The sequence below is a fragment of the Thamnophis elegans genome, chromosome Z (genome assembly GCF_009769535.1).
Source record: "Thamnophis elegans isolate rThaEle1 chromosome Z, rThaEle1.pri, whole genome shotgun sequence".
Lineage (NCBI taxonomy): Eukaryota > Metazoa > Chordata > Lepidosauria > Squamata > Colubridae > Thamnophis > Thamnophis elegans.
The window spans coordinates 126707280-126734998 of NC_045558.1; the positions used below are offsets into that span (position 1 = coordinate 126707280).

General features: G+C 46.3%; 1 protein-coding gene across 4 annotated transcripts; it reads right to left on the reverse strand.

Moving 5' to 3' along the window:
* Positions 1-27681, reverse strand: PARP2 (poly(ADP-ribose) polymerase 2). 4 transcript variants are annotated; one of them, XM_032236968.1, is made up of 23 exons: positions 27453-27676; positions 25110-25254; positions 24660-24779; positions 23507-23719; positions 22591-22722; positions 21631-21750; positions 20409-20537; positions 19797-19910; positions 18468-18587; positions 17800-17870; positions 13652-13702; positions 11503-11599; positions 9299-9374; positions 9095-9197; positions 8844-9003; positions 7436-7574; positions 5922-5985; positions 4373-4531; positions 3103-3230; positions 2915-3014; positions 2283-2381; positions 1521-1639; positions 4-505 (listed from the first exon to the last, which is right to left on the reverse strand). In XM_032236968.1, the coding sequence occupies exons 3-23, from the start codon at positions 24727-24729 to the stop codon at positions 346-348; spliced, it is 2424 nt and encodes an 807-aa protein (XP_032092859.1). In that variant the 5' UTR covers positions 24730-24779; positions 25110-25254; positions 27453-27676; the 3' UTR covers positions 4-345. The 4 variants fall into 4 exon arrangements, with proteins under 4 accessions (XP_032092861.1, XP_032092859.1, XP_032092860.1 ...); XM_032236969.1 differs by having other exon boundaries at positions 4373-4507; positions 27453-27670; XM_032236970.1 differs by lacking the exon at positions 20409-20537 and having other exon boundaries at positions 1-505; positions 27453-27681.
* Positions 27682-27719: the final 38 nt, after the last annotated feature.

The window sequence follows — 27719 nt, forward strand, 5'->3', positions numbered from 1 at the left end:
GAACAAAGTGACGTTTATTCTTTTATTTTACAAAAATGTTAAACAATTGCTGTATTTCTACCAGATCTTCAGATCATACAAAAATAATAGTAATAATAATTAAAAAAAATCACAGCTATAAACCATGAGGATTAGCTTTCCTTCACGGCTTTCCTTCATTTTTGTCATTTAGGAGCCAGCTTTGTAACAAAAAAAATTAAATTAAAATACTGCAAAAGGATGAAACCAGAGTCGGTTTCAGGAGCTGATCTCTTCAGCCTCTCGGTAGAAAACAGCCATCAAAAAAATAACCATCTGTGCTTCAGGATGTTGTTCTTGCACCGGTCTTTCTCTTTTTCCCCACGTTCACCGAAGCGGCTTGAAATTGAAGCGCACCTTGAGAAGGTACTTCATACGCACCTGGTGCGGGTCATAGATAACAAATTCGTTGTAATTCAGGGTATAGCCGTTAGGGTTTACTACCCCGGTTTCTTTAGCTGGGCCCATGGGAACGGTTGCGCCATGCCTGGGCAGGAAGAGATGAAACCGTTATGTCGACTCCCTCAGATATTGCCACTGTTCCACCCATCATTTCACAAAGTTTTAAGAGATTAGCAGATTTGGAAGGGACCTTGCAGGTCATCTAGTCCAACCCACTGCCCAAGCAGGAGACCCTACATCTGCCTCTACCTGGGATCGAACTCACAATCCCTGATTTGAGGCAAGAGCTCCAGTGGCTAGCATTAAGACACCATGTAGTTTCCACTTGGACATCAAGTATTTTTTTATACATTTTTGCAATACAGCCTTTCTTCTTTAAATAAAGGGATGTTTTGCTCGACCACAATTACCTAAAAATTCACAAAAAAGCTGCGAGCTCTCTCAAAGCTACAGAAATCGAGATAAAATGTGAGAAGTTTGAATCTAATAGTTCAGGCACCTAGTTCAAAACCAGGAGATGGTGAGTTCTAGTACTGACTTAGGCATGAAAGCCGGCTGGGTGACCTTGAGTCAGTCACTTTCTCTCAACTCAACCAACCTCACAGGGTTGTTGTGGGGAAAAAATAGGAGGCAGGAATATTAGATATGCATGTTGCCTCAAGTTATTTATAATAACAAAGGCAGGAAACAAATATAAATATTCCACCTATGTTATCTTTTTTCTTTGTAGTACCCAATTCGTATTTGCTCAGGAAGAGAGCATGGAAGAAGCTCGTGCATTTAACTTCATTCTCTTTTAAAAACCAAATCTCAGCATTGTTTCCATCCCTCTAAATCTGAGTCGGCTCCTTTATGACTTGTGGACTTCAACTCCCAGAATTCCTGAGCTAGTATGGGAAATCCTGGGAGTTGGAAGTCCACATCTCTTAAAGGGGCAAGGTTGACAAACACTGGTCCAACTCTTTTTTTGATAGTATAAATAGACAGCAGTCATAAATAGACTAAAAGATATGGGAGTGTGATACCCAGGTTAGGGGAAACTGACTTAAGTAGCAATTTTTCATCCCTGGCTGCTTTCTTCCCATCATCCCCAAACTCACAGAGAAATACAATCAGATGGAACAAGCTTGCCAAGGCCTTTGGTACTGTGTTTGCCGAGCAGTAGTTTTTCGGCTTCTGGATTGGCATCCACCAGTTCATTGCATTCTCCCAGAGCCACCTGTAAACAAATACAGGACTTTAAGTGCTGACTCACATATATCCCATAGATGCTGTTTCATAGACAAATAGGGGAGGGGAAGTACAGCCGAAGTGCTAGCAAAACAAAAAAAAACAGGAAGCCAGAGTCAGGCTACATCGAGATGGTTAGATGAAAATCTGCAATTATTATCTTAAACCAAACCCAGAGGCAGGTTTTCCGGTCAGCTTCACAATTGATAGGGCTTTCGGTTAGGACACATAGAGGAAAAAGGAGGAGACTCTATGGTGGGGAAACCAGATTTCCAGTCGGCTCCAGAACTGAACGGGGGGCTTCCGGTTAGGACCTTTGTGGCTCCTTGAGTGTTTGATTGCCGACCCCTGCCCTAATCCTTCTTAAACTAGACATGCACAGTTCCTGCAACCGTTCTTCATATGTTTTAGCCCGAATCTCCCTAATCACTCTTGTTGCTCTTCTCTGCACACTTTCCAGAGTCTCCACCTCTTTTTTTTATATCACGATGACCAGAATGCAGGATGCCGTACTCTAGCTATGATCTTGCTAAGGCATCATTAAAGTGGTTTTAACACTTCACGTGATCTTGAGTCTGTCCCTCTGTTAAACGTTCTTCGTGTTTTAGCTTCCCACCAAGATGTCACCTCACCTCTGACAGCAAAAGGAAGCCAACGTCTTTGTCACGAGTGGCGAAACAGTAATTGGCACTCTTAGAAGACATGTCCGCAAAGTAAATGCCTTTTCCAAACTGGGGGAAGAGAAATAAGAAGAGGTAAAGACTAGGAACCTGACTGCTCCCTGAGTTGAATGAATTCTGGGTTCAGCCTAGAGGCGTGAAGGCGAACCTATGGCATGCGCGTCAGAAGGGGCGGAGCTCTCTGTGCAGGCACCTGAGCCGTCGCCCCAACTCGGCTCCACCGCACGCCTCCCGCCAGCCAACTGATTTTCAGGTCACCGCCATGTATGCGTATGCAGGGCATATGCAGGAGACACCCGTGCATATGCGGGGTGTGTGTGTCACGCATGCATGAGTGAGGGGCAAGAGTGTGTGCAGAGAGGGAGAGTGCAGCGCCCCCCCTCCCATGGCCCATTTTTTATCCCAAGAGGCTGCACGGAGGCCTGCTAGGCCAAAAACAGGGTGGGGGCCTCATGCACGCATTCGTGGGGAGGGGGAAAGGAGGAGTATGTGGGGTGTAACGCGCGCATTGCATTATTGGTGCGGGCACGCACTTTTGGCACATGACGACAAAAAGGTTAGCCATTGCTGGCCTAGAGACTCACCATGTAGCCTGTGACAGGCGCTTCTGGTGGAGCCACACGCAACCCCTGGCTCAAAATCCCCGCCCAGTTACCCAGGCGAGATCCGTGCCACAGCAGCATCCTAAAGAGGGGAAAAGGAGGACGAAAGATGCAATTCAAAATATAGCCCAAGGATAGGTTTCATTTTGCCCCATCAGCCCTCTTCTTACCTGTTGGGCAGGTCAAAACGGAAGCCGGCTTCTAAGCACTTCTTGTTCACTTCAAAGGCCTCGATCAGGGTCATTTTGTAAGTCTTATGTGTGGGAGCATGGGTGGAGAGCAAGTAGCGTTCCAGCACCTGAAGGAGGACATGAAAGACTTAGATTTGACACCCTTGTTCTACAGTCTTCTTATATGCCTTTGAGCTGTGGTGCAGGAGGAGGCTCCTGCATATATACGTTGGACAGAAAAGGTGAACTAACAAGCAAGTACTGGAGCGCATAACACCAGACACGTCACTATAAGACCAAATCGTGAAACTCCCCACTCATCTTGGAGGGTGTTAGAAGGAGGAATTCACTGGAGAAAGCAATTATTTTTGGAAGAGGACTAAAAGGAATCCAGGCCATCAAAGAACATGGTGTGGCTGGACATCCTCAAAAGCTGACACCATCCAGAGCATAGAAAAACTCAAAAGTGGTAGTACAAGATCAGTAAGATGTAGAGAGGTGGTTAGGTGTATGGTTTTAACCCCGTGTTATTCTCATTACAGGACACACTTTTCTGCTGAGGGGAGGGCGGCCTGTCAGACCTGGAAGCCATCTTAGGCCTTCAGGCCTGCCACATTTTCTACTGTGGGAAAACAGGAGGGCGGATTGCATAGATTGTGGGCGATATATAGCCAAAATAGCACTCTTTCTCAGAGAGTCCTTGCCACTTTGCTCGCCAGCTGCGATGAGGTGACCCGGGAGGCATCTCCAGTTTTGGATGGTGCCTGATTGGATCCTGTGATGGACATGTGGGGAGGTTGGGCAGGGACTTGAAGTTTCTTTTGGGTGGGGAAAACTTGGAAACTTTCAGATTTTCCCAGACCTGCCAATAGGACACCTCTAATAAAATGGAACTTTGGGGAAAAAATTCAAGCCTTGGATAGCAATAGCAATAGCAGTTAGACTTATATACCGCTTCATAGGGCTTTCAGCCCTCTCTAAGCGGTTTACAGAGTCAGCATATTGCCCCCAACAACAATCCGGGTCCTCATTTTACCCACCTCGAAGGATGGAAGGCTGAGTCAACCCTGAGCCGGTGAGATTTGAACAGCCAAACTGCAGACAGCTGTAGTAGCCTGCAGTGCTGCATTTAACCACTGCGCCACCTTGGCCTCTTGGAGTCTTCCTTTCGTTGGGGCTGTTACTTTGAACCCTGACAACCCGGCCCATAGAATTGCCAAGAGTCAGATTCAACTGAATGGATAACATCACCATATTCCCGGCTACACACCTTGAAAATATCACTGGTCTTCTCCAAGGGCAGGAGTTCACAGTCGAGACTCCTGTAGCTCCGGTCCAAAGGGTGTTCCAGATCCAGCTGTTCTAACTGCACATGTTTGATACCAATACGGACTTCATTCAGAGCCTTGAGAAAGTCAGCAGAGAGAACCTATTATGCTTTCAGGATATTATAGGGCAGCGTTAACCTCAAGAGGAGCTAGATATCTACATGGCTGCCTTCCAGGTGTGAATTGAATTGAATTTATTGCATTTATATGCCGCCCTTTTCCCCGAAGGGGACTCAGGGCGGCTCACAATCCAAGTCAGGGAAGGGGGTACAGATAAGGGCTAAAAAAGACGAACAGAACAATACACAATTTAAAAGCATACAACAACCATACCATTCGGGGGGGGGGGGGGGGCAAAAGCTCTTTAGTCCCAGGCCTGTCGGAACAGCCAGGTTTTAAGGGCTTTGTGGAAGGCCTGGAGGGTGGTGAGGGTTCGAATCTCCACGGGGAGCTCGTTCCAGAGAGTCAGAGCAGCCACAGAGAAGGCTCTTCTCCGGGTAGTCGCCAGTCGGCATTGGCCGGCGGATGGAATTCGGAGGAGGCCTAATCTGTGGGATCTAATCGGTCTATTGGAGGTAATTGGCAGCAGGCGGTCTCTCAAGTACCCAGGTCCAATACCATGAAGTGTGTGGTGCCCAAAATACATGGAATTTGTCACATTGGAAAAAGCTTAGTTGAAAGTTACAGCTGTAATTGGCTCAATTACTGTCATAATTTGAGGACTGTTTATTGTCCCATCTGTCTGGTGTAAAAGAATTTAGGGATGACCGAATGGTATGAAAGAACCATTAAAGAGAAAAGCAATTTTAATTTAAAACTGGAAAAAAAAATGATAAAGAAATTCAAGTCCGCCTTGTTTTTAATTATCACTAGTGCTGTTAATTCGGCATTATCTGGGTATTTATTTATAGGGGAAAAACATCCGGACCAAACGTAATTTCTAATGTTGGATTTTCCCCTTTACCAGAGGGAGGCCCCTTGTGGAGTACTGTGAACCCATTACCATGGCAACTCCACTGCGCTGCACAGTACAAGCCATTTTATGGCAGTACAGTAGAAGCCATTTTAAGGCGCAACAACCTGTATCTGAACAGAACACACACCCTGAAGTTTTATAGGAGTGTCTACCCCCACAATATTTTTCTCCAGATGGTAAGTAATCTGTACATCAAGTTTGGTTGAAATTGTTGAAGGCGTTCCAGAGTTATGCTGGAACACACACACACAAACACAATTTGATAGATGGATGGATGGATGAAGGAGGAAAAGGTACAGAAACATGAAAAGATTTTAAGGATTCTTATTATCCCGTACTACAATAAAACAGCACTATTGATATCCTGTGGCATCTCTCTCTTGAAGAACTGACATGTTTTTCATTTTCCAGTTCAGCACAGAAGCTGAAGAACTACATTTCCCCTTGATCTTAATAGCCAGAATGTCCCCACACCAACTTTCTTTCCTTCAGCAATTAAATATGACTCCCTTTACCTCTAGCAGCTGTACTTTTTCATGGAGTTCCTTCAAGGTCTTTATTACTGGTGGTGTTCTCAGCCTGAAAAGGAGAAAGAGAATGAGAGCAAACACTTAAAATTTTTTGCAATAAGATGATGAATTGCCCTTTGCTGAAGGTTCTCTTCAGACCTTCAGAGATTGGGGAGGTAGCAACCACAAAGAGGACCTTCTCACGAGCACTAGTTACAAAAAAAACCCTCTTCTTCAATGAGGGAGGCACATGGTTTGGTTTCCAGCCTCTGACTGGATCATCATAGCAATAGCAATAGCAGTAGACTTATATACCGCTTCATAGGCCTTCAGGCCTCTCTAAGCGGTTTACAGAGTCAGCATATTGCCCCCAACAATCTGGGTCCTCATTTTACCCACCTCGGAAGGATGGAAGGCTGAGTCAACCCTGAGCCGGTGAGATTTGAACCGCTGACCTGCTGATCTAGCAGTAGCCTGCAGTGCTGCATTTAACCACTGCGCCACCTTGGCTCAAAATCTAGTGGAAAAATGTAAAGGACTGTGGGAATAACCTTGGGAGACAGAAGGAAGAGCTGGAGCTAGGGCAAGTGTCAGATAAGGGATATCTCGGTCATCAAAGGCAAAAGGATGGAAAACGCATTGCAGAAATGACCCTACCTAATTTCTCTGGAACATATAAGGAAGGGTGGGGAGAAATGCTTTCAGGCTGTTTGCCAGGGCTTTGCTGGATGTGCATGAGAGTAATTCACATTAGCTTAATAAAAGGGGTTTTTGTTGGGACAAGGAGTCTGCTTTGTGATTTTGTGAAGCCTAGGTCACAACTGTTCTACACCCAGGTTTCCTTAAAAAGCATGAAGCAGAGTCTTGGTCCCGGCAAAACCCCTTCTATCTACATGACTGTGAATTCGTTTCATTCACAGTCAGCAAGGCTTAGCAAACAGTCTTTCCGAGGAACATTTATCAACATGAACCTTATCTCGTTGGGAGCGCTGTCAGATAACTAGTTTCCAGACGCAGGCGAAGGCAAAACTTGGCAGAGGGTCTCTTATAGTCACAAACAGAACATTCCATTCTTGAAACAATTGAATGAACTGTTTCTGCAAAAGCCCACTTCCCCATTTATTCCTCTTTTGCTTCCCTTGGGATGGGCCAATCACCTCCAAGGTGTGGCTTTACTCCTAAGTCGACCCTGCTTTCTTAGATGTTCTTCTCTTCTGGCAGCTTTAGGCATATGCAGACTACTCCAGCTGTCCCTTCTGCCTCACTGCTCTCTAACTCCCGTCTCTGCCTCTGATGCAGAGCCCTCATCTGAGCTTTCCTCAGCTTCAGGACTGGCCCGTGTTCCTCCCCAACCTCCTCACTGTCTGACTCCATTGCTAGCTGCCAGCAGATCACAACAAGAACGTAAGTTGAGGATCATCTGCATAGAAAAGTATGAGAATAGTGCCAAAAGGAGACTGGTTTTTCTTCTTCTCCAGGACAACTTACAAACTACAAGGTGGTGAACGGGTGCTACTAACCCAAAATCATGGGGGATCCGGGTGTAGAATTCATTGCACGCTTCTAGCAGGGAGGAAGCAGCCAGGTTGTGCTTCAGACAATCTTCCACTTTTTGAAGTGACTGATAACCTGCCCTGATCTGTTCGGCTGTCAGCTTTCCTAGAGAAGAGGTTTAAAAGAAAAGAAATCAGTTGGATTCAAGGAAGAATACTGTAAGGAGCTCCCCACTCCTGAGTAAAGGGAGTGAAATGTCTGCCAGTTCCAGGGCCTTCCGTCCTCTCCCAGGTGGAGTGGCAGCTGTGTTTTGGGTCTGAGCCAGAGGTGGGTTCCTACCAGTTCACCTATTCGTCAAATTTACCGAACCGGTTAGAAGGGGTTCCACCAGTAGACCTGGAAAGCAGGCCACACCTACAGAAGAGCTTCCAAAAATTTTTGAAACCTACCACTGGTCCTTGGATATGATTATTCTACACTATCATGTTCATATTTATAAAACTCAGTGCTTCTGTGAAAGGTAAGGATGACTACTGCGTTTGTGGTGCAATCAGAACATTGCGTGTGTTGAAGTTGTTTTAACGCAAACCAAAGATGCCTTTTAAAAAACAAGTTTACATCCTATTCTTATGCATGCCAGTGCTGTGTGTGAGGTAATTTAAGGTGGTTCTGACAAGTATCGTCGGCATCTTCATATCTGGTCACATGGGCGGCAAGCCACTCCCATCCAGTCACATGGGTGGCAAGCCACTCCCACAAAGGAGGCCACACCCACAGAGTAGGTTCAAAGAATTTTTGAAACCCACCACTGGTCTGGTCTAAGTGAGGGGGAGGAACAGATGAGGCCCATCCCAGATGCACTGGTCTGGTCTAAGTGAGGGGGAGGAACAGATGAGGCCCATCCCAGGTGCACATTTGCATAGGGAGGAGAGGAGAGCAAAGGAAAACAATAAGCTGGATCTCAAGGAAAAGCAGACACAGACGCTAGCCAACCCCTCCCGTGGCTGAGAAATAAATAGTAGGAATTTGGGAGTGGCCTGTTGTCACACACAACCATTTGTTTCTGGTCTACAGCAAGAAATTTGGATTTCTTGGCTAAACCCAGGTTTGTTGGGACTAATTACGTTCCATTTTTTGTTTGTTTATCCACCTGAATAAAAGACTGTTGCTGCCCTGTTATAAAAAAAGGGGGTTGTTTTACTCGCGAATAAACATCTTATCACTACTTGCCAAGGCTAGGTCCGAATAGATTGCTAAATCAAGGCCTCTTGTTTATTTTCAATTAAGATTTCCTAAGCCATGAACCTTTCTCATTTTTTTCTAAAAGATAACTTAGCCTAGTGCACTTTCTCTACTAAAAAAGGTGACGCTGTTTGGACAAGTTGACCTCATTAAATATATTAAAACTAAGGGTAAGAGGGAAAAGCTGCGTACCTAATGGAGCTTTTCGTGTGTCGTACTTCATCTCGGTCACCATTTCCTCCATCGTCTGAATGTTACATATCAGCTCTATCAAAGCCTGAACTCTTAGGTCCAGCTGGGAAACTGGCTTGGGTTTGGAGACCGTCGCCTCCGGGGCAGCTTCTGGATTGCTCTGGAAGGAATGCAAAATGAGGTCTTGTGAGCCAAATATATTTGCTTTCTAAAGCTGCCTCCCTCTGCTCTTTCCTGCCAAAAAGTCTTACATCATCTTTGACTTCGTAGTCCAGATGGAGAAGATCATATTTGCCAGAGACCTTCTGGAAGTTGGCACGGTTGCTCCATTCATTTTTGGTTTTGTCTAAGAATCTAAGAAGCAAAAAAATAAAAATAAAAAAAGTCAGGTTCGGGAGAAGGGAAGGTGTTGAGTGGGATAAGAATGTTGCAGAAACTTTCAGAGAGGGACTCACTTCTTTGTGAAGATCTCCTTGGCTTTTGCCAAATCTCCAAAGCAAGGAATAAGGGTGTGTTGTCCAGGCTTACCCACTAGAAAGTTAAATAATAATAATAATAATAATAATAATAATAATAATAATAATAATAATAATTGCTATTCCAAAAGCACTGGAATTACATTTAAAACAGTTAAAAATTGACAAAATCACCATCAGTCAAATGCAAAAAGCCGCACTGCTTGGATCTGCACGCATATTACGAAAATACGTTACGACGTCCTAGGCCCCTGGGTGGGGCCCGACTAGTAACCAATGCCAAATCCGGCGAAACAACTGGCCGCTGTGATACAATTGTACAACAACAACAACAACAATAATAATAATAATAATAATGATGATGATGATGATGATGATAATGATGATGATAATGATGATGATAATGATGATAATGATGATAATGATGAATTAATACTGTTTCCCTGAAAATAAGACCTACTGTATATACTCGAGTATAAGCCTAGTTTTTCAGCCCACTTTTTGGGCTGAAAAAAGCCGCCTCGGCTTATACTCGAGTCAGTGAAAAATTTGCCCGAAATGGAGGAGAAAAAGGGGCGGGGCCATGCCGCTGGGTGACACTCGTGAATGGCCCAGTGCCCCTGTGAGTTTCCCCTCCCTCTGTGTCAGTTTGCCGCGCAGCACGCACCGCACCATCCCCCCTCCTCACGTTCTAATGTAATGCAGGGCTGTCTTACGATTCCCCTTCCTCCCCCTCCTGCCGCTCTGCAACGATGTCCCACCTCCTCCTTGTTATGGCAAGCAGCCACATAGCGATGTCCCACCTCCTCTGGTACAGTGATCCAATGATAGGAATCACTGTGCCGTGTGTCATAGGAGGCGGGACATCGCTCCCGCGGCTGCACGGGACATCATCATCACAGCGGGACGTCAGCATCATGAGGTGAGTGAAGTATTTCATTGAATACACCGCTAGTTTACTGTTTTTCTTTGAAATAAATATTCAAAAACATTATTATCTATTTTTATTTTTGAAATTTACCGGTAGCTGCTGCATTTCCCACCCTAGGCTTATACTCGAGTCAATAACTTTTCCAGTTTTTTGTGGTAAAATTAGGTGCCTCGGCTTATATTCGGGTCGGCCTATACTCGAGTATATACGGTAACTGGAAAATAAGTCCTAGCATGATTTTCCAGGAGGCTCGTAATATAATTCCCCCCCCAAAAAACAAGGGGCCAGTTGTCAGTCAAATGGATGCATTAAGTACTGTATTTCCCTGAAAATAAGACCTAATCAGAAAATATCATCTGAAATAATTTTTATATAAAGTATAGCAATAGTATTTACACTTATATACCGCATCAGTGATTTACAGTGACCCTATAAAGTGGGTCAGCATATTGTCCCCCAGCCATCTGGCTCCTCATTTTACCGACCTCGGAAGGATGGAAGTCTAAGTAAGCCTTGAGCCTGTCAGGATCAAACTCTGGCAGTGGGCAGAGTTAGTCTGCAATACTGCATTCTAACCACTGTGCCACTACCGCATGAATGAATGAATGGATGGATGGATGGATGGATGGATGGAATCATCAAAAGGACCACTGAGGAGTACAGAAGAGGTGAAGCCACATTCTATAACTCAGGAAAAAAAGCAAGAACTGCAGAAGAACCCAAAAACTTGATGTATCATTGTTCACTAACATTTCAATCATCTAAAAAAAAACCCAAACATATTTATGATAACATAACACTTAGCACTTAAAACTTATACACTGTTTCCTAGCGGTTTACAGAGTCAGCATATTACCCCCAACAAGCTTGATCCTCATTTTGGCAACCTCGGAAGGATGGGAAGGCTGATTCTACCTTGAACTGGTCAGGATCGAACTCATGGCAGTGGGCAGAGTCAGCCTGCAATACTGCATTCTAACCACCTACAGCGTTTTTAGGCAGTGAAATCCCTGATAGTATTTCTCGGTGCTGACAACTTTAAGATGTGTGGATTTCAACGCCCAGAATTTTGCAGCCAGTATGAATTCTGGAAGTTGAAGTTTACTAATCTTGGAAGTTGCCATGGTTGAGAAACACAATCCTGGATCCATGATTGCTAGGTGAAATACAAGCATGATTTGTTTTTAAGTTTGTATTAAAAATTAAGACTCCCACTTCCTTCCTACAGGACTCATGCCTTGCACCAACTCACCGCGTCCCCAGCGCATCCAAACACTGTAACTTTGAGGATTATCTTCTTCCAACAATTGTATGACATAATACTTGTTATTATTAAACTGGAGATTTGTCTGCAGGAAGTCAAAATGGAAAAAAAAGAAGCTGGTCAGAAATGAGAAAACAACATCTTGTTCCATTTCCATTCCATGTACTGCTTTCCGAGCTGTCTTCTGAACAAACCTTTATGAAAGGTCGGGCTTTCATGCAAATACCCTATTTTTCAGAGTATAAGACACACTTTTTTCTCCCCTAAAAGAGGGCGACAATTTGGGTGCGTCTTATACACCAAATGAAGCGCCCTTCGCTCTTCCGCCTCCATGTGTCGTGTTTTAGACCTGTTCCAGGCTGCAGGGATTGCCACAGACCATTTCCCCCTCCGTGGCTTCCGTTTTTGCCCTCTGTGGCTTATGCTTTCAGTTTCTGAACACTGTGAGACTGGTTCAAGGCTGCGGGGATCACCAGAGCACTTCGCTGCCGATCGCCGCCTCCGTGCATCACGTTTCCAGCCCCTGAGCATCGCATTCCAAGCCTCCGCACGCCCTCCTTTCGGCTTCTGCGCGGGGTGTTTTTTGGTGGCGATCGGCGGCAATGCGCTTTGCTGTTCCCCGGTCTCAAATGGAGCGTTTGTGAAGTAGTAGTAGTTTGTGAAGTGCTTACGACTGACAGCCGGCAACAGCCAAGCCGCACCTGATTGGTTAAGGCACGGCTGGCTGAGCGTGAGCTGCCGGTCACGCGCCTATTGGTCGTCCTGCTTGACAGCTCCGTATAAATAGCTGTCAAGCAGGGCGAGGTGCTGAATCGCTACTTACTAGTTGTGTTGATTCCTCTGCTTCCAATAAAGCTGTTTACCTTACCTCAGGCGCCTCCTGCCCCGTAATTCCTCGGTCTACTTCACTGGCGACGAGGACAAAACAGTTTGGAGGCTGGAAACGCAAGGCGCAGACTCCAGAATGACAACCCGGAACAGCTGCTGCTTTGTCTGGCCACTTCTGCGCTTCACCTGCTTGACTCACTGGAGCTCCTTGTGACAATCAGCTGTGTTTTTGAAGCTGCTATCAGCCTCAACGAGGGCTCACAACCAGCGAACTAATGTGTTGAAGCTGACCAGGCTGTTTGCTAAGGACGCTGGGTGGATGCTGGTTAGGCAGAGGCAGAATTTTTTTTTTGTTTCTTATTTTCATCCCCCAAAACTAAGGTGCTTCTATTCCAGAGCGTCTTATACTCTGAAAAATACGGTATTACTCCAATCTCTCCAGGGGAATTTTGTTCTGTAGTGTGATAGGAAGCCAGCTGAGGAAGCGGGGAGCCCAAATTTATCAATAAGCTTCCCCTACTACATCAGTGGTTCTCAACCTGTGGTCCATGGGGGGGGGCACAATGCTATCACAGGGGGTTCGAAAAGGCTTGGGAAAAAATGTTATGATTTAAATCTTGAGTATCTTAAGCCTTGGGGGTCTGTAGCCACAAAAGGTATTTAAAAAGGTTCTGTGGTAAAGAAAAGTTTAAGTTTAAGTTTAATAAACTTATAGGCTGCCCAATCCCGAAGCACTCCGGGCAGCTTACATAAAAGACAATTGAAAAAGTACTAAAAAGTTTAAAAAGTAAAAGACAAAGCAGGTTAAAACACAACACACACTCAACCGTAGTGGGGCTGGACCTCATTCAAGAGGTCAACAGCCCCAGGCCTGCCGGAAAAGCCAGGTCTTAATAGACCTTTTGAAGGCTGCGAGAGTGGGGAGAGTCTGGATCTCTGGGGGTAGATCGTTCCATAGGGCCGGAGCAGCTACAGAGAAGGCTCTCCCCCAAGGAGCAGCCAAATGACATTGTCTAGTTGACGGCAACCGGAGAAGGCCCACCCTGTGAGAAAGGTTGAGAATCACTGACCTATATTCCTTGGGAGTTTCTAGTTCTGTCCCCACAATTTTGTCTTCCAGATTATCTTACTAAGAACAAGAGATTTAAAGATAGGCCTTGTCTAACCTTTTGTGGGCTCGGCAACTAAGATTGAGGCATGAACCTAGTTCTCCCCAACTGAAGTCCAATCTTTTTTTTTTTTTTAACCTGGCAGAATCTCTTGATTGGGTGAAAAAAAAAATCCAAAACAGATGATAGGGTGCACTCACTTGGTTCAACATAACATCATAAGTATCCTCTGCGTCACAGTAAACGTGAGCCTTTGGAAAAGGGAAGGAAAAGGGAAGTTATTCAATGCCCAGGAATTTTTTTAAAAAAATAAATGATAAAGAAAGCCTCTTTTAAGCTGGACAACCTATGCAGTTTCCTTGGCTGAAAAAATACAGTTATCTTCTTCCAATTTGCTAATCTGGTCTACAGCCCTAGGACTTCCTTGCAGGGCTCCATCAAGTCACCAAAAAGTTCCAAAAAAGAGACTCAAGAAGCAGCTTGGAAAAAAGTTTTATTTTGGCTAAACAGCTGGGTGGACAGGTCCACAGCATACAGGCAGCAAGCATGCAAGGAAAAAGCTACACCGGAGAAGAGTGTGGCAAGCATCTTATACATTCATCTACCCAGTCAGAACAAAAGTTTGTTACCCATTCCTTGACCCTGTCCTAAATATGCCTTTGTTATCTACAGAGAATTCCTCGTAGGGCTTCTTCGCGTCTTATCTATTTTGATTTCACCTTGGGCAGCTTTGCGTTAGGCTCTCTCTTATCTACTGGACAAGGCTGCGCCTGGCGCCACCTTAGAAGCAATACACAGAAGCGAGAAGGCGGGCAAGAAGATAGCAGGGGATAAACTAAGGGGAATTTGTAATAACTATGCAGGACGCGCTGACCCTGCAATCTGCTGTGCTTTTGCAAGACAAAAATCTAGAGAAGAAAGAGAAGAAAGGGGGGTAGGAAGGAGGGAGGGAAGCAAGGAGGGAAGGAAGGAGAGAAGGAAGGAGGGAAGGAAGGAGGGAAGGAGGGAAGGAAGGAGGGAAGGAAGGAGAGAAGGAGGGAAGGAAGGAGAGAAGGAGGGAAGGAGAGAAGGAGGGAATGTAGGAGAGAAGGAAGGAGGGAAGCAAGGAGGGAAGGAAGGAGAGAAGAAAGGAGGAAAGGAAGGAGGGAAAGAAGGAGAGAAGGAGGGAAGGAGGGAAGGAAGGAGGGAATGTAGGAGAGAAGGAAGGAGGGAAGGAAGGAGAGAAGGAAGGGGGGAAGGAAGGAGGAAAGGAAGGGGGGAAGGAAGGAGGGAAGGAGGGAGGGGAGTAGGAGAGAAGAAAGGAGGGAAGGAAGGAGGGAAGGAAGAAGAGAAGGAGAGAAGGAGAGAAGGAAGGAGGGAAGGAAGGAGAGAAGGAAGGGGGGAAGGAAGGAGGAAAGGAAGGGGGAAAGGAAGGAGAGAAGGAGGAAAGAAAGGAGGGAAGGAAGGAAGGAAGGAAGGAGGGAAGGAAGGAAGGAGGGAAGGAGGGAAGGAGGGAAGGGGAAGGAGGGAGGGAAGGAGAGTAGGAGAGAAGAAAGAGGGAAGGAAGGAGGGAAGGAAGAAGAGAAGGAGAGAAGGAGGGAAGGAAGGAGAGAAGGAAGGGGGGAAGGAAGGAGGGAAGGAAGGAGAGAAGGAAGGGGGAAGGAAGGCGGGAAGGAAGGAGGGAAGGAAGGAGAGAAGGAAGGGGGGAAGGAAGGAGGAAAGGAAGGGGGGAAGGAAGGAGGAAAGGAAGGGGGGAAGGAAGGAGGAAAGGAAGGGGGGAAGGAAGGAGGAAAGGAAGGGGGGAAGGAAGGAGGAAAGGAAGGGTGGAAGGAAGGAGGAAAGGAAGGGGGAAAGGAAGGAGAGAAGGAGGAAAGGAAGGGGGAAAGGAAGGAGAGAAGGAGATAAGCAAGGAGGGAAGGAAGGAGAGAAGGAGAGAAGGAAGGAGGGAAGGAAGAAGAGAAGGAGAGAATGAGGGAAGGAAGGAGGAAAGGAAGGGGGAAAGGAAGGAGAAAAGAAAGGAGGGAAGGAAGAAAGGAGGGAAGGAAGGAAGGAGGGAAGGGGAAGGAGGGAAGGGGAAGGAGGGAGGGAAGGAAGGGGAGTAGGAGAGAAGAAAGGAGGGAAGGAAAGAGGAAGGGAGGGAAGAAGAAGTAGGACCGTTGTAAGATAAGATGGATCTATGGGATGTTAAAAAAGCAATCTTCAAGTATATTGTTAACAGTAGGGAAAAATTGTTATAAATACATTTTATTAATAACAGTTATGAGATCATATAATTGTGAATGTATATATGAAATTGATAAAATAAAATAAAATAAAATAAATAAAAAAATCTATTCCCCCAACCAAATGCTTTGCCGAATGTTGGGGTTTTCAACTCCCAAACATTCCCAGAAAGCATGGCTAATGGTTCTGTTTTATGCTAATGTCCAGCATTGACTTAAGGAACCTCACGGGCAACCAAGGTGTCACACACACACACACACCAACTTTCTGCAGAAATTGGGTGATTCTCCCTCTGCTAGCGAGCGAATGAATGAAGTTATCGGACCGTAATAACGGTGGGAGAAGTTTCCTGCAGTGACAATCGTGCCCATGTAGCTCTTTATCATGGCAGCAAAGGAGGGATACCATCAATCAATCAATTGCATAAAGACATTAAAAAGGAAACCAACAACAGAAAACCATGTGTCATGGCCCCAATCGGCCCCTAGTTCGGAGGAGGCAAGCCCGGAGAAGGGTTGCAAGGCTACTCGTCCCATCCCTCCTAAGGAACACCAGATATGGAGTGACGTAAAGAGAAGCTTTGTGGTTTTAGTTAGTCTCCTCCAGGGACAATTGTTTGGCTTTGGCTTTGTGCGTATTGCTGTTTGCCTTTGCCTTGAAGGCTGCTTTTCGCCTCTTGTTTTGTCTAGCTGTGAGGACTTGTCTTCTGCCATGGACTTTTGCCTCGCCCTGTGGAATGTGGTTTGCCCTTTGCTTCACTCTGCTTTCAAAACTGCCTTTCACTTTGCTATTCTGCTCTGAGCACTTCCATTTGCCTTGTGCCTGAACTTTACCTTGTGGACTAGAGTTTGCCTTCTGGACTCACTTAACCGGACTGAAGTTTTGACACCCTGGACCTGTCAGGATGCTCCTACCTTGTGGGCTGTCTTTGTAACATAGGGGCTGCTGTTTAGCGGACTGACGGTGGCTGCCTTTGGGGTAGCATGGGGTGGAGCCTTACCGAGAGTTGGCGGGCCGTTTGTTCGAAACATTTATTGAGAGCAATAAAGGACGCTCTAGAGTAGGGGTGTCAAATTCAAAACCCGTCAGCCGGATGCTTAGATCTGGTCCATTGGACTGACCTGGAAACAGCGAAGGACCGTCCTGCGGTGCCTCTGCCAGCGAGAACAGAGGGCTGTAAATGGGCCCTCCTGAGATAAATTTTCGCCGGCAGAGGGTTGCAGGAGGCCGTCACAGCCGAAAACGGAGCTGTACGCGGTCCTTGCAAGCTCCATTTTCGCTGGCAGAGGGTTGCAGGAAGTGGTTGCAGCTTCGAAGCTCAGGAGCCAATTTTTGCTGGCAGAGCACTTGGCATCCCCGGCACGAGTGGCATCGAACTGGCCATGCCCACCCTCTCCCCAGCCCCTCCTCTGAGGTCAAACACAACCCTGATGCTCCCTTCAATAAAATTGAGTTTGACACTCCTGCTCTAGAGGTCTGCCTTGCCTTGGCCATTTGGGTCACAAGACCATGTGCTTGGTTTCTCTGGTCAATCCACTGACCTATGCTAAGATGCCACTCCTTCCTTCCGTCTCCCATTAGCTTCTACAAAAGGGTTACTCTCTCTACAAGTCAGGCACTGCTAACCTCAGAGGTTCTCCTCCCAGGCAGACCAGATGGGAAATGCAACCAACAAACTAATTCTATTCTACCACATTAACCGAATATTGCAAGCCTGAGAGTACAATTCTCCCACCGTTACTTTTACACTCTACAACAGTGTTTCTCAACCTTGGCAACTTGAAGATGTCCGGACTTCAACTCCCAGAATTCCCCAGCCAGCATTCGCTGGCTGGGGAATTCTGGAAGTTGAAGTCTGGACATCTTCAAGTTGCCATGGTTGAGAAACACTGCTCTATAATATAAAAGCATTCCTCCGGAGTCTCTTGCCCCACCCACTATCCCACCTGTCAGCTGCCTCTTACCTGGCTATCCTTTAGGCAGCTTGTCAATTCCAAAGGCAATCCCATTAAAGATACCAATTCTCTGCTACAGCCTTCTTGGCAAATTTCCTCACAACATCTGCCAACTTGTTTGCTGACCAAACTCTGGACACCAATTTAGCAAATACTCTATTCTCAGAATATTAATGATATCGATGACATACCTTTCCCACTTTGGCTTCACATTCTGGATCCACTGGGGCTATTCCCTTCATTTTAAGAGACTTCACTGCCTCTGTAGGTGGAAAATAATAATAATAAAATACTCACTTTGCATCGAACAGAGGTGGAATTTGGCTACAAGCAGTTTAGGCTGATGCCCTACAATCTCAGCATTTAAAAGCAACAGGTCCTTGCTCCTTAGAATCCTAGTGTCTCTGGGCTTAAAACAAAATACACTTAATTAAAAGGGGTTATTTCAGCAACTCTAACTTCTTACAGGGGAGGAATGATGGATCAGAGATTAAAGACCCTGAGCTTGTCTGCTGGAAAGCTGACAGCCTAGGTTTGAGACCTGAGCACCATGTGACGGGGAGAGTTCCCATTACTGGCTGCAGCTCCTGCCAACCTAGCAGTTCGGAAGCATGCAAATGTGAGTAGATGAATAGGTACCACTTTGGTGAGAAGGTTAACAGCATTCTATGAGCTTCAGAATACAGTCATGCTGGCCGCATGACTTTGGAAGAGTCTTTGGACAACAATGGCTCCCCTAGCTAAGAAACAAAGATGAGCACCTCTCCCTTGAGTTCGACATGACTAGACAGGGGGAACCTTTAACTTTTAACTTCTTATGAGAGACACCCCCCCCCCAAATTATTTTCTCGGCACTTACCCATCAAATCTTCTTTCCCCAGAGATGTACTGGCCTCTGGTTCAGCCTGGGGCGTCTGAGCAAGAACCGATGTACTGGCATCCAAGTCACCGCTATCCAGCTGGGACTCTTCCTCTGCCGCTGTTGCATTTGAGTGAGGAAAAAGAAGGGAATGGCAGGATGGGACATGGGATGTCAGTTGTTGTTGTTGGCAGTGGTCTACGAAGCTAGATAACAGTGAGGCAGAGGAACAGCTGGAGCCTGTTCCCAGTGTACGCATGTGCAGAGCTGCCAGAAGAACAGCTCGGAAATCACGGTCGACTTGGGAGTAAAGTCACAGGTGGAAAGTGATTGGCCCGTCGCACAGGAAATAAAAGAGGAGTTAAAGGGGAGGGGGCTTTTGCAGGAAACAATGTTCTCGTTCGGTCGTTAGATTCATTTCAGGAGTGTGAAAATCTATCCGTGAACTTCACAGACTCCGTGCCCAATCTTTCCTTGCACAGCACCTCATTTAAGAAATATTTACATGGCAGCTTTCCAAGCTAGATAAGGTCTGTACCCATAAATATTCCTTTGAAAGACTGTTTGCCAGGCCTTGCTAAATGTGAGGAATTTCCATTCGTTTAATAAAAGGGGTTTTGTCGGAACTAGGACTCTGCCTCGTGCTTTTTGGGGAAGCCTAGGTCAGAACAGTTGTTTCCATTCCTATGGGGGAGGAATGATGGATCGGAGATTAAAGACCCCAAGCTTGTCAGCTGGAAAGCTGACAGGCACGTATTTGAGACCCGAGCACTACGCGAAGGGAAGAGTTCCCATTACTGGCTGCAGCTTCTGCCAACCTAGCAGTTCGAAAGCATGCAAATGCGAATAGACTAATAGGTACCACTTTGGTGGGAAGGTAACAGCATTCTGCGCCCTTTGGCGTATAGTCACACTGGCCACATGACCACGAAAGCCTCTTTGGACAACACTGGATCCCTCGGCTAAGAAACAGAGATGTGCACCACTCCCTCAAGTCCAACATGATTGGAGAGGGAGAACCTTTAACTGTGAACTTATGAGATTCCTACTTGCAGTTCGGCTGTTCAAATCTCACCGGCTCAAGGTTGACTCAACCTTCCATCCTTCCGAGGTGGGTAAAATGAGGACCCGGATTGTTGGGGGCAATATGCTGACTCTGTAAACTGCTTAGAGAGGGCTGAAAGCACTATGAAGCGGTATATAAGTCTAACTGCTATTGCTATTTCCTATTACCAACCTCCCCACCACGCATCTATTTCCAAAGGATCAGACTGTTCTTTCCACCACACCATCATGCACTGACTCCAAAATTATTTTCTCGGCACTTACCATTTCCTTTCCCCTGAGATGTACTGGCCTCTGGTTCAGCCTGGGGCTCCTCAGCAGGAACCGATGCACTGGCATCCAAGTCACCGCTAGCCAGCTGGGACCCTTCCTCTGCCGCTGTTGCATTTGAGTGAGGAAAAGAAAGGGAAAGGTAGGATGGGACATGGGATTGTCAGTTGTTGTTGTTGTGGACCGCCAGCAGCAAAGCTGGCAGCAGAGTCAGACAGTGAGGAGGCTGGAGATGAGCATGGGCCCAGTCCTGGAGCTTGGGGAAGGCAGGAAACAATTTGTTTGTTCGGTCGTTAAGATTTGTTTCAGGAGTGTGAAAAATCTGTCTGTGAACTTCAGAGGCTCTGTGCCCAGTCTTTCCTTGCACACCACCTCATTTGAAAAATATCTACATGGCAGCTTTCCAAGATAGATAAGGTCTGTAGTCATAAATATTCCTTTGAAAGACTGTTTGACAGGCCTTTGCTGAATGTGAATGTGAGGAATTCCCATTCGTTTAATAAAAGGGGTTTTGTCGGAACTAGGACTCTGCCTCATGCATTTTGGGGCTGTTCTTTCCACCACACCATCATGCAATGACCCCAAAATTATTTTCTTGGCACTTACCCATCTTCTCTCCTTCCATCTGAGATGTACTGGCCTCTGGTTCAGCCTGGGGCTTCTCAGCAGGAACAGATGTACTGGCATCCAAGTCACCGCTAACCAGCTGGGACCCTTCCTCTGCCGCTGAAGCTTCTGAGGGAGGAAAAGAAAGGGAAAGGCAGGATGGGACATGGGATCTCAGTTGTTGTGGCCCGCCAGCGACCATCAGAGCTGGCAACAGAATCGGACAGTGAGGAGGTTGGGGAGAAGCATAGGCCCATCCCTGGGGAAGGCTCGGATGAGGGCTCTCCATCGGAGGCAGAGACGGGGCTGAGGCCGTCTGGCAGTGATCACGTGCCTAGGCAGCAGTGAGGCAGAGGAACAACCTGGGAGCTTGTTCCCAGTGTGCGCATGCGCAGAGCTGCCAGAAGAAAAGAACGACTCAGAAATCAGGGTAGGCTTGGGAGTAAAGTCACAGGTGGGAGGTGATTGGCCCCTCCCATAGGAAATAAAAGAGGAGCGAAAGGGGAGGAGGCTTTTGCAGGAAACAATTTGTTTGGTTCGTTTCAGGAGTGTGAAAATCTGTCTGTGAATCTCAGAGATTCTGTGCCCAACCTTTCCACCTCATTTAGAAAATATTTACATGGCAGCTTCCCAAGCTAGATAAGGTCTGTGGTCATAAATATTCCTTTTGAAAGACTGTTTGCCAGGCCTTGCTGAATGTGAATGCGATGAATTCCCATTCGTTTAATAAAAGCAGTTTCCTCGGGCACAGGAATCTGCTTCGTAATTTCTGGGGAAGCCTAGGTCCAAAGTGTTATTTCCATTCCTATGTAAGGACAGAGGTGAAGGGGCTCCGGGGCCAAATCTATGTGCTCTGATTTCCACTTACAAGGAGGGACAGAGCCCAGACAGAATTCCATAGTTCAATTCCCAGCATAAGAATAAATTTCTTATGGGACTTTCTGACAAGCAAAGCCCATGGGAAACCAGATTCCTTATAACAAGCTTGTTACTAGCTAAACGACTGCACTGATTCACGTATCAACTGCGGCAAGAAAGGTTGTAAAAATGGGGGGAAACTTCACTTAACAAGTGTCTCGCTCAGCAACACAGATTTTATGAGATTCCTAACTGCAGTTCCTATTACAAATCTCCCCACCACACATCTATTTCCGAAGGATCAGGCTGTTCTTTCCACCACACCGTCATGCACTGACCCCAAAATTATTTTCTCGGCACTTACCCATCTTCTCTCCTTTAGCCTGGGATGTACTGGCCTCTGGTTCAGTCGGGGGCTTCTCGGCAGGAACCGATGTACTGGCATCCAAGTCACCGCTAGCCAGCTGGGACCCTTCCTCTGCCGCTGTTGCATTTGAGTGAGGAAAAAGAAGGGAAAGGAAAGATGGGACATGGGATGTTAGTTGTTGTTATTGTGGCCCGCCAGCGGCCACCAGAGCTGGCAACAGAGTCAGACAGTGAGGAGGCTGGAGAGGGGCATGGGCCCAGTCCTGGAGGTTGGGGAAGACTTGGAGGGCTCTGCATCGGAGGCAGAGACAGGGCCGAGGCCATCTGGCAGTGATCTACGAAGCTAGATAACAGTGAGGCAGAGGAACAGCTGGAGCCTGTTCCCAGTGTGCGCATGTGCAGAGCAGTGAGAAGAACAGCTCGGAAATCACAGTCGACTTGGGAGTAAAGTCACAGGTGGAAAGTGATTGGCCCCTCGCATAGGAAATAAAAGAGGAATGAAAGGGGAGGGGGCTTTTGCAGGAAACAATTTGTTTGTTCGGTCGCTAGATTTGTTTTAGGAGTGTGAAAAATCTGTCTGTGAATCTCAAGAGGTTCTGTGCCCAGCATTTCCTTGCACACCACCTCATTTGGAAAATATCTACATGGCAGCTTTCCAAGCTAGATAAGGTCTGTGGTCATAAATATTCCTTTTGAATTCCCATTCGTTTAATAAAAGAGGTTTCCTCGGGACCAGGAATCTGCTTCATAATTTTTGGGGAAGCCTAGATCCGAACAGTTGTTTCCATTCCTATGTAAGGACAGAGGTGAAGGGGCTCCGGGGCCAAATCTATGTGCTCTGATTTCCACTTGTAAGGAGTGACAGAGCCCAGACGGAATTCCATAGTTCAATTCCCAGCATAGGAATAAATTTCTTATGGGATTTTCTGACAAGCAAAGCCCATGGGAAACCACTTACCCTTCTCATCTCCTTTCCCCTGAGATGTACTGGCCTCTGGTTCAGTCTGGGCCTTCTTAGCAGGACGTACCGATGTACCGGCATCCAAGTCCCCGCTATCCAGCTGGGATCCATCATCTGGCTTTGTTGCAACTGAGTGAGGAAAAGAAAGGGAGAGGCAGGATGGGACATGGGATGTCAGTTGTTGTTGTTGTGCCCACCAGAGCTGGCAGCAGAGTTTGACAGTGAGGAGGTTGGGAGGAACATGGGCCAATCCTGGAGACCGGGGAAGGCTCTGCATTGAAGGCAGAGAGGGGGCCAAGATCGTCTGGAAGTGATCAGGTGCCTACAGAGCTAGACAGCAATGAGGCAGAGGAACAACCGGAGCGTGTTCCCAGTGTGCGCATGCGCAGAGCTGCCAGAAGAATGACTCAGAAATCAAGGTCGACTTGGGAGTAAAGTCACAGGTGGAAAGTGACTGGCCCCTCGCAGAGGAAATAAAAGAGGAGCAAAAGGGGGACTGGGCTTTTGCAGGAAACAATTCGCTTGTTTGGTCGTTAAAGATTCGTTTCAGGAGTGTGAAAATCTTGTCGGTGAATCTCAGACTCACAGGTGGTGCGCAAGGAAAGACTCTGTGCCCAGTCTTTCCTTGCACATCACCTCATTTGGAAATATTTACATGGCAGCTTTCCAAGATAGATAAAGTCTATACTCCTTTGAAAATGAAGCCAGGAGAATCTGGATTCACCTAACAAGCATGTTGCTGGCTGAACAATGGCATCGATTCACTTAACGAGTGTGGCAAGGAAGATCGTAAAATTGTGGGGGGGAGAGGGGGGTGGAGGAGAGAAACCTCACTTAACAAATGTCTTGCTCAGCAACATAAATTTTGGGCACCATTGTAGTCATAGGCTGAGGACCACTTGGACTCAGATACCTGCTTCCTTGCATTCTATCGGACGTTCAAACTTAGTCTGCTCGTTTCTCTGCAGCATGCGGGTCGTGTCCAGCTTGTAGCACACCTGACCGAATGTCAAATCCACGGTGGGGTCCCGGTCACCGTTTTTGGCTGCCTGTAAATCCAAGCAGGTAGCAGCGGGGTATGGAATCCAGTCGTTTTCCTCATCACCTTCCCACTGCCAGACAACATCTACTCCCACGTAGCCAAAGAGGAGGAAAAGGAGAAAAAAAAAATTGAATTAACATAGGAAGTCAAGGCTAAACAACTCTCAGGAGGCGTTGAAGAGAAATGAGGAATCACTTTTTCTCTTATCCAAATAAAAGTTTATCAGCAAGTGCCCTTCACCAAGTATTTGAATTCTGATTATGTAACTGTGAGAAGGCCACGGTTGCAAGTAAGACTGGACGCATCCCTTTTTTCTAGGTGATCAACTCTGAGAAATCCCTAAATGAATTATAAATCAAGGACAACCTGTATGAGAATTAAAGAGCAGGACCAGTTATGGTGGACACTAGCAATGTTGACCTAAAGAGCAGAATACAAATGCAAAAATAATAATAATACAGGTAGTCCACAATTGGGATAGGGCTTATATTACAAGCATCCTGAAAAAAAATCATAAAGATAAAAGGTTCCCCTCGCACATTTGTGCTAGTTGTTCTTGACTCTAGGGGGCAGTGCTCATCTCCGTTTCAAAGCCAAAGAGCCAGCGCTGTCTGAAGACGTTTCCGTGGTCATGTGGCCAGTTAAATACCGAAGGTGCCCGGAACACTGTTACCTTCCCACAAAAGTGGTCCCCATTTTTCTACTTGCATTTCCACATTGTTTCGCACTGTTAGGTTGGTAGAAGCTGGGACAAGTAACGGGAGCTCGCTTCGTTACGCGGCGCTAGGGATTCGAACCACCAAACTTTCTTATCGACAAGCTCAGCACCTTAGCCACTGAGCCACTATGTCCCTTGGGGGGGGGGGGGGAATCATTCTAGGTCTTATTTTCAGGGAAGCATGGTACAATGGTCGTGTGAAAAATGGTCACAAGTGGGGGTTTTTTTCCCCCCTGGGCTGCTGTAACTTCAAATGAACTGCTTTTAAGTTGAGGACTACCTATATAATTAGAAATAGCGACTTACAGGCTTTCTGATCCCAGATAGCCATACGGACACGGTTCTCTTGGCCGCTCTGCTTGTTCTTCTGGACCATCTACAGAGGTCCACTTGGTATCTCCTAAATTTTCTTCCTTTTTTCGTGCCCTGCAGGGAAACACAAGAGTTGGCATTTCAACCTCTCCAACCAATTCCAGGCCATTGCGTTGTTGTTGGAGAAATTTCCTGAAAGTTAGAACAATTAATCAGTGGAACAACTTGCCTCCAGAAGTTGTGAATGTTCCAACACGGGGAGTTTTTAAGATGCTGGATAAACATTTGTCTGAAGTAGTGTAGGGGTTTCCTGCCTAAGCAGGGGGTTGGACTAGAAGGCCTCCAAGGTCCCTTCCAACTCTCTTATTCTATGTGTGTGTTTTATATGATTCTGTGTGTGTTTTCTATGTGGTGTTTTTCTCCTCCTCCTGGAAGCCAACTTACCGAACTGCTTGGCTCAGGACCTCATTTTGCTCAGGTGGGAACATCTGCCATTGATTGGAACTGATCTCGCGTTCCCAGCGCAGGTAAGGATGTATTTCTGCATCCTTAGGCTGGGCTTTTGGAGTTGTTCGCTTCCTTTTCATCCCTGTGGGAGCAACACAACACAAAGTGAATGTCTTAAAAACCATGCTATCTTTAAAGAACCACAAGACTGTTATCTTTATTGTGTCTTTCTCTGCCGGTTGTAAGAAGCATTTTTTTTTAAGCTGTCGGGCAAATGGTTTGCAGATTTGAATCAGGTGAGTATCATTTAATTATACGTTTTAGGCACTTACAAATTGTTTTGTAATTACGGGGCTTGCGTTCTGGATCGTGAGAGAGCGGGCTTTGAAACATTTCAGGTTTTTGCAGCAAATGCAACATCTTATAAGCCTCATATGTGCGAGGGAACTTTTACCTTTATTCCAATGGGGGGGGGGGCAGCTATAGCAATGGATGCAAAAATAAGTTGTATGGTATTTGCAAAACCAGTGTCTTTATTATGGTGGCTTGAAGACTGACAAGCCTATGTGATTTGTGTATTATAATGCACCCTTTTGCTATTTTTTTCCCCATAATAAAGACACTGGTTTTGTAAATACCATAAACTTATTTTTGCATCACTATCATTGCTATAACCGCCCTTCCCCATTGGAATAAAGGTAATGTTCCCCTCGCACATAGGTGCTAGTTGTTCCTGACTCTAGGGAGCAGTAATCATCTCCATTTGCCACCAGTCAGAACTGTAGAAACTTCCTGGATAAGAAGTAAAATGGTTTTAAAGAGGAAAAAAAAAACCCCAAGAGGGTTTTGCCATGTTTTGGGCCTGGTAGATCTCTTGCAGCCTCCTGGGAGGAAAAAAAACAGGCCAACTGGCCAGCGAGAGGCACACATACATGTGCAGTGAAGCTGAGCTAGGGCGACAGCTCCTGTGCCCGCAGAAGAGATGGTACGCATGCCATATAAGGTTCACCATCACAGACCTAGATGATTGAGAATCTCCATAGGCAAACCCATTCCTGAAAGTTACCACTAACCCCAAAACAGTTTGCCAGCCACTTCTATTAGTACTGTACCCTTTTATTATGGCTTCTAAGTGACCTTTAGCAATATTTAGCCATGGCTGGCCTGTTGCATGGGAGATACAGGTAAGCCTCAACTTGCAACAGTTCGTTTAATTATGGTTTGGAGTTAAAATGGCCCTGAAGACTGTTTTTCACACCTGCAAGCATTGCAGTGTCCTTGCAATCATGGCCTCAAAATCCAGATGTTTGACCACGGGTTCGTAATTACATAATTGCAGCGCCTCAGGGTCAATACTCCCTTTCGCGGACCTTCCGACAAGCAAGGTCAACGGGAACCAAGATTCACTTAATAACCCTGTGGTTAACTTAATTGCACGGTTCACTTAACTGCCATAAAGTGGGGAAAAAAATAATATTAAATCTCTTAACCCATGCCTCACTCCGCAACAGAAAAAAAAATTTGGCCTCAATGGTGGTTTTCGGTCGAAGGCTACCCGCGCTGGACACTCTGCACACGCTCAGATATTCCCAGACCTCAATGAGAACAACAAGTAGACATTCCCATCAATCAGGTTAAGCCTACGTTCGTATTTGCGCTCGGCAGGAGCGTCGGCTCCGTTCCCCATCCGGATTAAATTTTGCAAAATTTATTTTTAAAATTTTAAAGAGAAGCGACGACGTTGACTTGTAGTAGCGGAGAAGGAAGATGAAGGGGAAAGGAGGAGGAAAAAGAAATTAAGTAGCGGTAGCCGTAGCAGGTAGTAGTAGTAGTGGAGGAGGAAGAGGAGTAGGAGAAAAGAAAAGATTAGTAGAAGTAGAAAAAGTAATAGTAATAGTAGCAACAGAGGTAGTAGAATAGTAGTAATGGGAAAAAAAAAGCCGGCTTGCTTGAAACCACTCAGTCCACGGGAAACATTCTAGCAGCAGCAGCAGTAGTAGAATAGTAGTAGTGGAAGAAAAAGAAAAAGCCGGCTTGCTTGAAACCAGTCCACGGGAAACATTCTTGGGGACCGCCTAAGCGTACATTTTCCCTTCCACCCCCCCCCTTTTCTTTGCTTCACTCTGGCACCCCTATTCCCGAACCCCTCAACAAGCCAACAAAACGTAGCCTTCCCGGACCCCGTCCAATTTCTTAACAAAATTTTACTGCAAGCAAGATTTTTTTGCAACTTCGGCCCGCTTTTTTCGCCTCCCCAGGACGCTAATTCAAAACTCGCTTTCCCGCGCCGTGCGAACCCGTCTTCTCCCTGTGGTTTCTTGCCACCAACCCGCAACTCACCTGCACCTTCCGTTCTCACCGCTCGAGATGACGCTTCCAGCTTCCACTCGCAAGCTCCTTCCCGGGAAAGTTCTAGGACCCGCGAAGACTCCGCCCCTTTTATAGATTTGCATCCGTCAAATTTGCAACTGAGGAGGAGGAGCGGAGAGCCGTTTCTCGGCCGTCCATTGGCTGAACCGGCTCGGAGGGAAGAAGAGAGATTAAAAAAAAGAGAGAGAGAAGGACGATTTGCGTATGTGAAGAAGTGCATGCTGGTCGCCGCTCGAA